We start from the raw sequence: 12,556 nt of genomic DNA, 5'->3' as shown, positions 1-12,556 counted from the left end.
TGAAACAAGAAGCCAGTAGACGTAGTCTTCGGATGAGATTTATGCTATTGAGGGCCTTGGCCTGAAATTTTCGATGGAAATCCTGTGTTATCGTGGATTTTCCCTATATCCATCGGTCTTCAGTGTCGAAGAGTTGACAGTCAGGTACGAATTGTTGTCTGATCCGGGAGAATGCACTATCTGCTCCAACAAGTAAAGAGCTCTCCTCCTCAGAGCCATCTGAAAAAGATACCTTATACCTAGGTATCATTGTTTGTCAAGATATATGAGGCGAACTCTTTCCCGAATTGGACATTATCCTCAATACCAGTGATCAGAACTTGTCTGTGAATATATTGCGGTCAGCATTGAGAGGATACACAAAGGAATTTTTATGCCGCCGAAATAATTCGTCTTGGGTCTCGCTTTGGGAAACGAGCGAGATCCGCTAGTTCGGTGGCTTGGATGACCGAATCAATTTCCCTAGTCCTGGAGTTCGGCATTTTCCAAGGCGCAAAGGCCGGGGGATTCAAGTTCAGCACCGCCTCGGAGCGACGATGGCCCCAGAAACCCGCCCAAGTTGACCCACTCAGTCACGGTGTAGGGGCAGCAAACATATGCATCTGGCAGTCACGATTCACTGGAGGCAACAACAACAACAACAACAACAACAGCAGCAGCAGCAGCAGCAGCAGCAAAGAAAGAATGGAAAGGGCAAAAAGAACGCCGAGTCCTGAAATCGATCTTTAGACCTGGACAAAAAACAAAAATGGCAAAAAGGTGGTTCAAGGCAGCTACCTAAGTACTAGCGTTTCATTAATCAACCTAACCACTCTCCCCCCCAAACGGATAGGGCCAAGACTCCTAGACCATTCGAAGCTACGATTCCAGGATGGGCTCTTTTCTCAATTAAGACCGATGGATTACCCACCATTCATCTACACATTTGGACACAGCTGCTACGAATCTGCACTCTTTTCCTCTGCTCACTTCTACTTCAGACGTTTGCTCTCCCTCGCCATACTGCATTGCTAAAATCAAATGAGTTATAGAGACTAAATAACTTGAAAAATGGAGGATAGCACGGCGATAGTTTTTGAGTCCGTTGCTAATATGGTGCACCGTACCAAATTACTAGTATCTCCCGCACCCTGGCAAATTACAAACATACCTAGATACTAACCAATCCGTAGTTCGAGTAATCATTGGTTACTGACAGGAAAATGAATTTTAATATTTTCAGAGCTTGTAGTTACTAGCCAGCTACTCAATCTAAAAGCTCGCACTTTATGGCCCAGAAAATAGCTTCAAACATTCTCTATCCCTTCCGCTGCAACGTGTGATAACCGAGCTTCTCCCTTGCCTCCGCAATCGAAGCACCCCCAGCGATCAATTCCCGGATGCCATTTTCGCTCATTTCGATCTTGTGTGCGATTTCAGCAACCTCACGAGCTCGATCTCGCGGAACAATAACAACACCATTTGCATCGGCGACAACAATGTCTCGAGGTTGAACACGCACCTTTCCGATGCCAATCGACTCGTTAACGCCTCCAACTTGAACACGGTCTTTACCGGTTCGCATCCAACGTCCAGCCGTAAAGACTGGATAGTTCTCGTCTATCGCACAATTCACATCCCGGCAAACGCCGTCAATGACAGTACCAGCAATGCCGCGTAAACCAGCATACTGAGTCATTATATCGCCCCAAACAGTGCAATCAGTGCGACCACCATTGTCAATAACAACGACATCTCCAGTAGCGACGTCGTCGATGAAGTCACCAACGCTTCCAGGTGGGCTGCTGGCAGGAACGTAGCGAACTGTAAAGGCCGGACCCACGGTGACTCTTTTATAATTAGCCAAAGGCATAATATTATATGCCTGGCCGGCGATTCCGAGTTTATCAAGTGCATCAGAGACCCCGGGAGTATCTGAGTTGGCAAAAAGAGCTGACAACTCTTGATCTTCGACACTAGCACCCTTCGGGTTTCGGTTGGGTGCTTTCATGGCGGGTGCGGCGGATATTGGTTTTTTCTTCTGTTGGATGGCTTCGAATTTCGTGTCATGCATGACCTCTGACACAGGTTTGCCGGCCAGAACATCCTGAACCATAAGGGCCTGACGACGGTCGATCCTCTCTCCCAGGTCCAAAACCTCTTCAATGCGCTCGGCTGGGACGAAGACTGTTCCGCATCGATCGGCGATCACATAGTCGTCTTCGTTGACCGTGACACCCCGGACCTGCAGAGGCTTACCGGAGTTGAGTTGCTCAATCCGATTGCGTGCGCTGATCATGGTCACGCCTCGGCCATAAACCGGATATCCGATATCTCGACTACCATCGATATCGCGGCTCATGCCATCGATGATTGTTCCCCGGATCCTTTTCATTTGTGAGGCATTGGCGACGATGTCTCCCCAGCAGGACACTCCCTCTGTACCGCCAGAGACGACGAGGATACGGTCATCCGTCGTGACTGCATCTATAACTGGTGTGAGAAGATGTTTGGTGGGTGCGGCTTGTTTCTTGATTCCCACTTCCACTGTGCTGGCACGTCCAACAATCTTCCGGCAGTCCCAAAGAGGTCTCAGTCCATATGTAGCGCCTTTGAGCTGGAGGAAATCCAAGGCGTCAGACACTGTATTAGTGTCAAGTGCTGACAGTCGGTTCAAAATGCTGGCTTGAGCCATGGTAATAGTCGCTTGTGGTGATAGGTAGGCAATGGAAACACCTGAGCAGACTTTCTCGGATTCAAGCTACCTATATGTAGGTTTCAGAGAAGCCGGGTTAGCATTGTTAGAGTCATTCATCAGGGTAAGTGCACCTGCCGACAGTTTGAAGAATCGCCAAGAATTATCCAGTTTACTGTTTGATCGCCTTTGAATGATCGGAGACGGAGACCATGGAATCGGCGAAAGGGAACTTTGCCGATATTCAACTGAGCTACCCCAACAACCAGTGAATTATTTAGGCCCGCGGGAAGGTACGACTACGCCGATTTTATGGTAATCGCGTACTTGGAGAATTGTACGAAAATCGAAAATCAACTTCACTCGGACTTTCGAGATGTGACTCATCTGGATTTGTAAATCCAAACGGTATATTGGCAACTCACCGAAACCTGCAGCTTTTTGACCCCAATGGAAAGGTCGGCAAAATGAAGAGATGGCGGATGTTGAGCTTGACCACGAATTTTGTTTCTATTCACTAGACCCGAGGCCCTAGCTATATCATGATCTCCCGACGTTTGACTTCCTCAAGACCCACTGACTTTCCAGGTCGCTTCCTCGGCACATCTCTCAGACCTCATCAACTCCATCTCCAGAAAAGAGCAATCGTCGGAATTTCACCTCAAGCAAGGAATCGCAAGATGGAAACACATTTACTCGACTTGTCCATCCCTGCCGAGGATGCTGCCTTCGGTTTGATGGCCGATTTCGATGCAGACCCTCACCCCAACAAAGTATCTTTAATTGCAGGAGCATACCGTGAGGAAAGTGGCAAGCCCTGGGTTTTGCCCAGCGTTAGAATGGTATTTTACTCATGGTTGTAAGACTTAAACATAGAAGTTAACGACCAGTATAGGCAAAGGAGCAGCTTCGTGATGAAAATCACGAATATTTGGGAATAGCGGGATCGCCAACGTTCATCAACCTGGCAAAGGATCTTATTTTCGGGCCCGTCGTATCCGGTATTCAAGACAACATTGGTTCAATTCAAACAGTGTCTGGCACAAGTGCAAACCACATTGCTGCCACATTCCTGGCCGACCGACTGCGCCCAAACCGCGTGTTCATTCCATCACCAACCTGGATCAACCACAAATCCATATGGGAGGCGACCGGGGTTACAGTTGCAGAATATCCGTACTACTCTTCAAGTACGAAGCAAGTGGATATGGCTGGGATAATGGATACCCTAGATCAGGCGGAGCCCAACGACGTCGTTGTTCTGCAAGCCTGCGCGCACAACCCCACTGGCGTAGACCTGACAAAGTCTCAATGGCGGCAGATTGCTGACTTATGTCATGAAAGATCGCTATTCATCGTGTTTGACAGTGCATACCAAGGCTTTGCGACAGGTGATGTTGACGGCGATGCGTGGGCGGTTCGTCATTTTACAGAAAATGTTCTCGCGTTAGAAAACCATCCAGGTCTGTGCGTTGCACAGTCATTCTCCAAGAACTTTGGACTGTATGGTGAGCGCGTCGGTGCTTTACACCTGGTTTTACCGCGGAATGTCTCGGCTCAAGGCGCGCGCGGTGAATTCATGACAATTGCGCGGCGGGAATACTCTAATCCACCTCGATTTGGAGCAAGTATTGTTCAAAAGATTCTGGGCGAGCGTGGGTTGAGAGTACAGTGGAAACATGATTTGAACACCATGAGTTTAAGGATTCAGAGTATGCGATGTGAGTTGAGACGAGGGCTGGAGAAAAAGACGCAGCAGGACTGGTCGCATGTGGAGACGCAGATTGGCATGTTCAGCTATACGGGCTTGACAAAGGAGCAGGTTTCCCGACTGCGAGACGAGTTCCACATCTATTTGTTGCCGTCAGGGCGCATCAGTGTATGCGGACTGAATGAAGGCAATCTCCAATATGTAATCCACGCGATTGGCGAAGTTATCAAAATCTAGATGCAGACATGATATTCCCAAAGATTTGCAGAGCGACGAGCTAAAGTGTCGCCGGAAGCAGGATAATACTTTTTGATTCTTTACTTTTTAAGTTTTTCTGCCTTTTGATTGAATTTTCGAAGCATTGCAATCATCACATTCACGGCCACCCTCCGCCTCTCGCTTTGCCTTGGTGCTTTCTCCTCTCGATCACTTGGCTTCCAAAGCCCGTGCACTATCCAAACCCTATTGCCCTATTCAAATTGGAAAACAAATTGGTTAATGGGTGGGGTGTAATTTTTATCCTAGTGTATCCGGCCTGCGGGCTAATGAAAATATTTAGTGATAAACGGCTTTTCATTCTAGACTAAGGTTCAAACTGCCTATGATTGAATCTTCAACTGAAATTATTAACACTATACCTTAAAATTGTGTTGGATCAGCTACAGGTAACCGATTCTCCGTCCTTTGATTGACCTTGTATTTATTTCAAATAAGTTAATTCAAGTTCATGCGTGAAGACCGGTTTTCTGAATCTCTACCTCTTTTCCACCTATCACGAAATCGTCTTCGTGCTCTGGCTACCCTTCTCCTCTCACGTCTTCGCCGGAAACCTCTCCAATACCCCCTCCCTCAACTCAAAAAAACTGCGCATCTTAATATTATTTCGACAACGTTTAGCGTGCTACGAGCAATTGCAATGACTCCTTTTTGCCTATCGGGGTCGAAACAATTCTCAATGCCAAATCGCACGTAAGCCGAATCTTCATTTTGAGGCCAGGCATGAATCTATTTTATTCGCCCCGTGCTTCTTTTAAGTGCCTCCAGCATGAAGTTTGCATTTGACCTGCTGAGTGGTGATCCCAGGATTGCATCATACTGCGGCGAAGCAGACTTTCATGTGTCTAGGTCACCCTCCTGCCAGGACCTTCCGCTGGCATTCACACTGTCTAAGATACATGCCATTGTTTGTTGAAAAACGTGCTTCAAAGTCTCCATTCGATAGTTGCGCTTGTATACAACCTGGTTAACTTGAGATACACCAGGAGCCATAGATGTTTTGTTGATCTACTGACATGCTCCATCACACCTGGTCCAGTGTAATGGACCCAGAGAAAGTTATCATTGTGCTCTGTAATGCAGAACTGTTGCCAGATAGCTTCTCCGAAACATACTCGAATGATCCTCGGGGGTGCTCCGTAGAGAAACCCTGCGTTTCTAAACAGAAAAGGCTATGGCACAGGCTCATGCTGAACGATTAGGGACTCATTTCCAGCAAGATGCTGAAAGGTAAGACTTGATCTGGAAATCTGAGAACCGGACTCCTTGGTATTTTCAGTCAATTTTCGCCACTTCTCCCCTGCCCTTTGGCGCTCTTTGTACGGCTTAGATAAATTACTTTCTTCAACTTCATCTTCATACCCGCCATCCGTGGTGAAAGTTCTCCTAGAAGCCGACAGGCTCTCGAGATAAAGAGTGCGAAAAATGGAAAGAATCGAATTTCTATCATCAATCGCCCCATTTGTGATGGGCGTGATGTGGTTCTTGTCAAATTTTTTGAAATGAGGTAACCTACTGAGTCGTAAAAGTTTGATGTTGGGGGCCTTGAGTCTTTAAGCTGCCAATTCCTCGTCGAAGAACGAAGGGCCCCGCGGGCAAACCCTGGGCTGTACTACTCCTTTGTCTCCTCAAGACTCAAACTATCCCATACTTCGTTATGCAAGCGGTGTCTCTTCAGATTTATGATATAAATGGAATTTGCATGCTTGACCACTGCTCTTTGTGGTCGGGACTTAATAAAAGAAGAATGAGCATTCGCGTGCAAAATGGAAGACTAAACTACTGGCTTCTCGATTCAAACGCCAAATTTGGATGGTAAAAAAACTGAGCAATCTTCCTTCATCCGTAGCTTTCTATGAGTGCTGCAAAATTATTCAAACAAGATGCCTGCGGAATTAGTTATACGGTTACCTTGGCGTAAACCCCGCCCCATTCCTGGGATTAGCTGACAGCCATGTTCAGAGTCAGCCTTGTCCAATGGCCTAATTGCCTTCTACAGCCGTCTCATCCGCCGGGGCACTAGTCAGTATTTGGGCTCCACTTTCGCTTCAAAATATTCAATCAAAGATTGCCGTTTGTTTCTGACTCGGGCGTAAAAGCAAGTCAGGCGGCAAGCCTCGGGACGCGCAAAATACAAGGCGCACCAACCCGCGGGGCCTTCACTGCAAGTTAAAGAGGAGGAATTCAAGTTCAGAAGTTTTACTTTTTGATTCCATTTTGTTATTCAGGCCCCCCCATACTGAAAAGCCTTACTACTTCAACCACGTTCTACGTTGATTTTCGGTCATTATTCAAACAAAGGAAACCAAATGGACTTCTCTATCGTTCTTCTCCTTGCTTTCGCGGCCTTGGCCACTGCAGAAAGCACAACTTCAATCTGGTTTTTCGGCAACGCATACCTCTGGAACTCACATATCCCTCGCTACACAAGCGCCGCTGCCAGTGTTGCCGGTATCAATGCAGACGCTACAACATATCACATCAGCTGTCTGAATGATGCCCCATCTACCGACTGTCAGATTAAGACTCCTTTCACCATGATCCAGGGCCCTCAGACTTTCAGCTTTACTGGGGTCTATACTGCCGAACGGACGGGAGGCTTGCAAATTACTGCCTACAGAGACTTTGACTGCAAGTTCACCTCTAGTTCTGTATCTGCGTCCTGTTCATTCAGTTATTCAGCCACGGGCTCCGCCTCTGGGATGAAGTATGCAACCTCGACCTCCACTACTACTTCAAATATCCCTTCAAAATCTGTCACCTCGTACAAATTGGCTGTTACCGGTAGTGCCGATTCCTTGCATAAATCCACAGCTACCACAACCTCCAATGGAGCCGCTGGACCTTTCCAGCCGTTGATTACGGCTGCGCCTATTGGGGTGGCTGCCGTTGCTGTTGCGGGAATATTTTAATGATTGCGGTAGAGATTTAGTTGTTCTGAAACTCATTTACGATGTCACGTTTCAAAGTATGTAGTACTGCTTATAGCCAAAGGGGCCTGTCATATCCAACTTCCACCACCCTCTCTGAGTGTAAACGAGAATATCTTCACGCCTTCAAGTTTTCCACCCATTTCTCACCGTATTTTGGATTCGTCGCCGGGCCGGGTCTATCATTCAGAGTCAGAAATAGTAGTACTCTTTCGTGATCAGGAAACTACTCACGGATCTTGATCGGATTGATCTAAAGGGTCCAATGGCTTGGCCAGAGGACATAAGGGGCGCTCAAAGATTCTGTTTATCTCCTCAAGGCTCATTCCAGCCGTTTCAGGAATGATGAAATACGTGTAGAGCAATGCGACCACGCAGAACCCAACGAATAGAACAAAAGCGCCCCATTGATGAATACTAGTAAGTAATGAGGGCGTTGCTTTGGTTATAGCGAAGTAGAATAACCAATGGAAACATTGTGATAATGCCCCGCCGAAAGAGCGAATCTTATTAGGCCAGAGCTCTGCGCCAAAAAGATAAGGCAAGCTGTAAAGACCTACAGCCCATCCAAATGCGTGAATGTAAAGGAAAGCCAGCGCAGCATCGGTTGATCCCTTGCTCGTGCTATCGTGCTGTCTTTGGTATAATTTCAGATAACCAGCCAAATATGAGTGGCAAATGATCTGCACCGAGATACCTATCATGAGCGACTTCCGACGCCCAGCGATGTCGATGAAAAAGAGCGATGCGGCTAAGCAACAAATCAACTTTGCAACAGTGTAGAGGCCAGTTGAGTAAACCTTGACATCCGAACTTGTGATTCCGATCAGACCAAATATCGTCGGCAGATAGTTGGTGATGGCGTTAGCACCGGACATTTGGGCCAAGATGTAGACAAAGATGGTAAGTTGGACCCGTCGCAGATTTGATCGTACCAAGAAGGTTTCTTTGATGATACTGATCTTGCTGTTGTTCCCAAAACCAGCCTCTCGATCTTCCATACTGGAGACCATTGTTTGGAACTCGTTGGCCACATAACCCGAATCGGCCGGTAATCCACGAAGCCGGAGCAACGCAGTATGGGATTGATCTTGTTTATGATCAAGTAGCAGCCACCTAGGAGACTCCACGGCGATGAATGAGAGCGCAATGCTAATGACCGGTGCGAAAGTCTGCGAAAACCAAGGAGTTTGATACTGTAAATCTTTGCTGCGTGTAACATGGATAGAGCAGCCGTAAACAATGAAAACACCAAGTGATTGGCCAGCGAGCATGCATATATTAAACCACAAAGCCATTAGGCCCCGAACGGATTTGGGCGCAATCTCCGAGATTGCCATTGGACAAACGACTGACAAAGCGCCAATACCCAGGCCGGAAACAATCCGACCCGTGTACAGGGCCCCAGCATTGCCTGACGAGAAGCAAGATATGAGCGAACCGATGATATAGATAATTTGGTATATGCGAAGCGACATTATTCGGCCAACTCCGTCATTGATCAAGAATGATAGCAATGCCCCTACTCCGGCACCTAGGTTGACAAGGGAAACGATATTTGATATCGAATCCTGGTCAAGTTCATACTTGTTTTGGAAAGACGGAAGTTGCGTAATGGCAGCAGCTGACCCTTCATCCCAGCCTATATTATAGACTTAGTAATTTTTCGGGTCTAGGTGGGAGACGAACTTAGGTACCTTTTGCACAACCTCCGAGAGCAAATGCAAATGCAGTCAAGAAGAGCCGCCAGTTGAAGATCTCCCGCGGAGACTCCCTGATGGATTGGACATATTTTGCCAAGGAAGACCTTTGCTTTGGCATATCCGATGAACTGTGGTATTTTCCTTGTTGAGTACCTGGAAAGTCTTTGCCTTGAGCATGAATTTTGTGATACGCACATCCTGTGGCTTTATGCCTTCTTGTGACGAGGCTACCCCGGACCCCAGGCTCCTCGAATGTGGGGTCCCCGGTACTCATCATGCCATCGGATGCATCCGATTCATGATGACAAGAGCGGATTACACTCAATGTCCCCCCCACTAAAACTTGAAAGTCTAATTTTCGGAACAGCCGATAGTGTAAATTCCCCTCCTTTCATTCGATAACGTGCACACAGATATCATTAGTTCAATCTTGATTTTAACCATCTAGCTAGATATCTATTTTAGTCTGCTAGTCGTTAGATCAAGCCATATGATTCGGCATTTCGTTCGTAGTGGAGAATCAAGGGATGACCGCCTAGGTATATTTCACACAAATGACATACTAGTACAATGGTGTCATCACATCAACAAATTAACCTCATTGATGAATCAAGCCGCTAGTATGATTTGGTGCACAATTTTAAAATTTCAATGCTTCAAGTTGTAGATTTTTCTGATCGGTTTGCGAAAATTCATAGTATATCAGAATATTATAACACAATCTATATTACTGTTTTGCCATCATGTTCAATGCACTTCCAGCCTTGAAGTACTCGATCTGTTCTAAAGTGAATGTATGGTTCAGTTTGACCTCCCACTCCCCATTAACTGACATTATCAGAGGCTTCCCCGGCTCTAGGCAATTCAATCCCTTAAGACTGATCCGATCCGAGGCTCGAATTCGTTCATAGTCGGCTTCATCGGTAAATGTCAAAGCAAGCATGCCCTGCTTTTTCAAGTTTGACTCGTGGATGCGAGCGAATGATTTCGCGATAATAGCTTTACCACCAAGGTATCGGGGCTGCAGTGCCGCGTGTTCTCGTGAAGATCCCTCTCCGTAATTGTGGTCAGCAATCACAACCCAGGGCTGGCCATGTGCTTTGTAATCTCTTGCTGTCCCAGGCACGTCGCCGTCCTTCTGAGAGATCTGATTACGCACAGTATTGACCTTGTCGTTCTCAGCATTAACAGCCCCAATCAGAGTGTTGTTTGAAATGTTCTCCAGGTGTCCGCGGTATCGGAACCAAGGCCCGGCAGGGGTAATATGATCGGTGGTGCATTTTCCTTTAGTCTTGATGAGGATCAGACAGTCAATGAAGTCTCCTCCATTCCAGGGTTCAAATGGAGCTAGTCGTTGCAACCGTTGGGATGACTCCTGGATCTTGACCTCCACGCCACTTCTGTCAATGGGAGGGGCTTTGTAAGCAGTATCAGAATCTAAATAGCCATTTTGGGGAAGAGTTTTGCCTGAAGGATTTTGAAACCGAAATTCCTCCCCAGATGGTGTTATTAATGCATCAACGGTCGGGTCGAAGTCTAGATTGCCGGAGAAAACCTTGGCCATCACAATTTCGGGCGAAGCCAGGAATATATTCGTTTGGGGATTGGAATCTAGGCGGCCAGAGAAGTTCCTATTGTAGGATGTGATGATTGAGTTGGATGTACCCTAGGGTTCCGAGATTAATTAGCCACCAGCACGGGATAAAAGAAAATTGATTGGCTTACTACCTAGGCATGCATACCTTGGGCATATCAACTCGATCCCACGATCCACAACAGGGACCACAAGCATTGGGAAGCATTACTGCTCCCAACCTTTCAAATACCGGTAGAATTCCGGCATCATTCAACGTGTCGCGCGTTTGGAGACTACCCGGTGAGACCAGAAGAGGCATCACCGGCTTGAGTCCTGCATCCAACGCTTGCTGCGCAAGGCTTGCGGCACGACCCATGTCTTCAAAAGATGAATTTGTGCAGGATCCAATCAAGCCAGCGCTCAAATCTTCAGACCATTTATTCTCCTTCACGGCATCGCCAAATTTTGATAATGGAGTAGAAAGGTCAGGTGTGAAGGGGCCGTTTATACGCGGCTCCAAGGTCGACAAGTTAATTTCGATCACACTGTCATACTCCGCCCCTGAATCCGCTTGTAGCTCCGGCGCAATTCTTTCAATCGCTGCGGCCATATCATGACGATGATTTGAACGCAGATAGTCAACCATCTGTGGTGCATAGGGGAAGATAGACGTCGTAGCCCCCGTCTCTGCCCCCATATTGCAAACAGTGGCCATTCCAGTAGCGGAAAGAGACTTCGCACCATCGCCAAAATATTCTATAATTGAGCCGGTTCCTCCCTTGACCGATGTCAACCCTGCCACTGCGTTGATGATATCCTTGGGCGAAGACCACCCAGAAAGCTGACCAGTCAAGCGAACGCCGAGCACCTTGGGTGCCTTGAGCTCTAGAGGTAAACCAGCCATCACATCAACTGCATCGGCACCTCCCACGCCAATAGCAATCATGCCTAATCCACCCGCGTTTGGCGTGTGGGAATCCGTGCCAATCATCATCCCACCAGGAAATGCGTAATTCTCCAATACAATTTGGTGAATAATTCCTGCACCCGGTTTCCAGAAGCCCATGTTGAATTTCTGACAAGCACTTTCCATGAACTCATATACTTCTCGATGATAATTCAAGGCTCGAGCCAGATCTTCTTTTTCTCCGTCTCGGCTGACAATCAGATGGTCGCAATGAACTGTCGTGGGTACCGCAGCAGATTCCATTCCTGCGGACATGAATTGAATGAGGGCCATTTGGGCGGTCGCATCTTGACAGGCTATGCGCAAAGGGCGCAACTTGAGCTGGGACACGCCTCGTTCGATGGACCCATCAAAACTGTCATCCAGGTGGCTGTACAGGACCTTTTCTGAGTATGTCAGGGGTCTCTTGAGTCTGAGAGGGAGAATATTTTTGTTAGTTTTGAACTGTGAAAAGATACATGGGTTCGTTTCACTTGCCGGTCCCTGAGTGATTTGACGCTGGATGGGAATTTGCTCAAATTGATGGTTTGTGATTCAAGGCGGCTCAATGGCACTTGGGTGTGAGAGGCAAATCCTCGTACTAGGTGGGGTTGGCCGAGTCGTGCTTTGAGCATTTTGACGCTATTCCAACAGCCAGTGATGGGTTTTCACAAGACTTCGGACTCCTAGGGTGTATCTATTTGATTCCCAATCGTCAACTTGTGAATGGCCCTTTGGGA

General features: G+C 47.3%; 5 protein-coding genes across 5 annotated transcripts; 2 read left to right on the top strand and 3 right to left on the bottom strand.

Annotated features, from left to right (window-relative positions):
• Window positions 1-1,297: 1,297 nt before the first annotated feature.
• Window positions 1,298-2,674, bottom strand: N7533_011049 (RraA family protein; the record flags this gene model as incomplete). Its single annotated transcript, XM_057107699.1, has 1 exon — window positions 1,298-2,674. The coding sequence occupies one exon, from the start codon at window positions 2,672-2,674 to the stop codon at window positions 1,298-1,300; it is 1,377 nt and encodes a 458-aa protein (XP_056955077.1).
• Window positions 2,675-3,354: 680 nt separating this feature from the next.
• On the top strand, window positions 3,355-4,622 carry N7533_011048 (uncharacterized protein; the record flags this gene model as incomplete). The annotated part of the gene is made up of 2 exons (XM_057107698.1): window positions 3,355-3,516; window positions 3,570-4,622. The coding sequence occupies 2 exons, from the start codon at window positions 3,355-3,357 to the stop codon at window positions 4,620-4,622; spliced, it is 1,215 nt and encodes a 404-aa protein (XP_056955076.1).
• A 2,348-nt stretch (window positions 4,623-6,970) lies between these two features.
• On the top strand, window positions 6,971-7,573 carry N7533_011047 (uncharacterized protein; the record flags this gene model as incomplete). The annotated part of the gene is made up of 1 exon (XM_057107697.1): window positions 6,971-7,573. The coding sequence occupies one exon, from the start codon at window positions 6,971-6,973 to the stop codon at window positions 7,571-7,573; it is 603 nt and encodes a 200-aa protein (XP_056955075.1).
• Window positions 7,574-7,821: 248 nt separating this feature from the next.
• Window positions 7,822-9,412, bottom strand: N7533_011046 (general substrate transporter; the record flags this gene model as incomplete). Its single annotated transcript, XM_057107696.1, has 2 exons — window positions 7,822-9,233; window positions 9,289-9,412. 2 exons carry the CDS (start codon window positions 9,410-9,412, stop codon window positions 7,822-7,824), a joined length of 1,536 nt encoding a protein of 511 aa, XP_056955074.1.
• Window positions 9,413-10,021: 609 nt separating this feature from the next.
• On the bottom strand, window positions 10,022-12,451 carry N7533_011045 (uncharacterized protein; the record flags this gene model as incomplete). The annotated part of the gene is made up of 3 exons (XM_057107695.1): window positions 10,022-10,960; window positions 11,037-12,242; window positions 12,296-12,451. 3 exons carry the CDS (start codon window positions 12,449-12,451, stop codon window positions 10,022-10,024), a joined length of 2,301 nt encoding a protein of 766 aa, XP_056955073.1.
• Between the last annotated feature and the right edge of the window lie 105 nt (window positions 12,452-12,556).

The sequence above is a fragment of the Penicillium manginii genome, assembly GCF_028828005.1.
Source record: "Penicillium manginii strain IBT 31320 chromosome Unknown utg000008l:1.0-3226943.0:1.0-3228205.0, whole genome shotgun sequence".
NCBI classification, from domain to species: Eukaryota; Fungi; Ascomycota; class Eurotiomycetes; order Eurotiales; family Aspergillaceae; genus Penicillium; species Penicillium manginii.
Note: the sequence above shows the minus strand (reverse complement) of the source record. Positions and strands in the feature narration are given on the sequence as shown.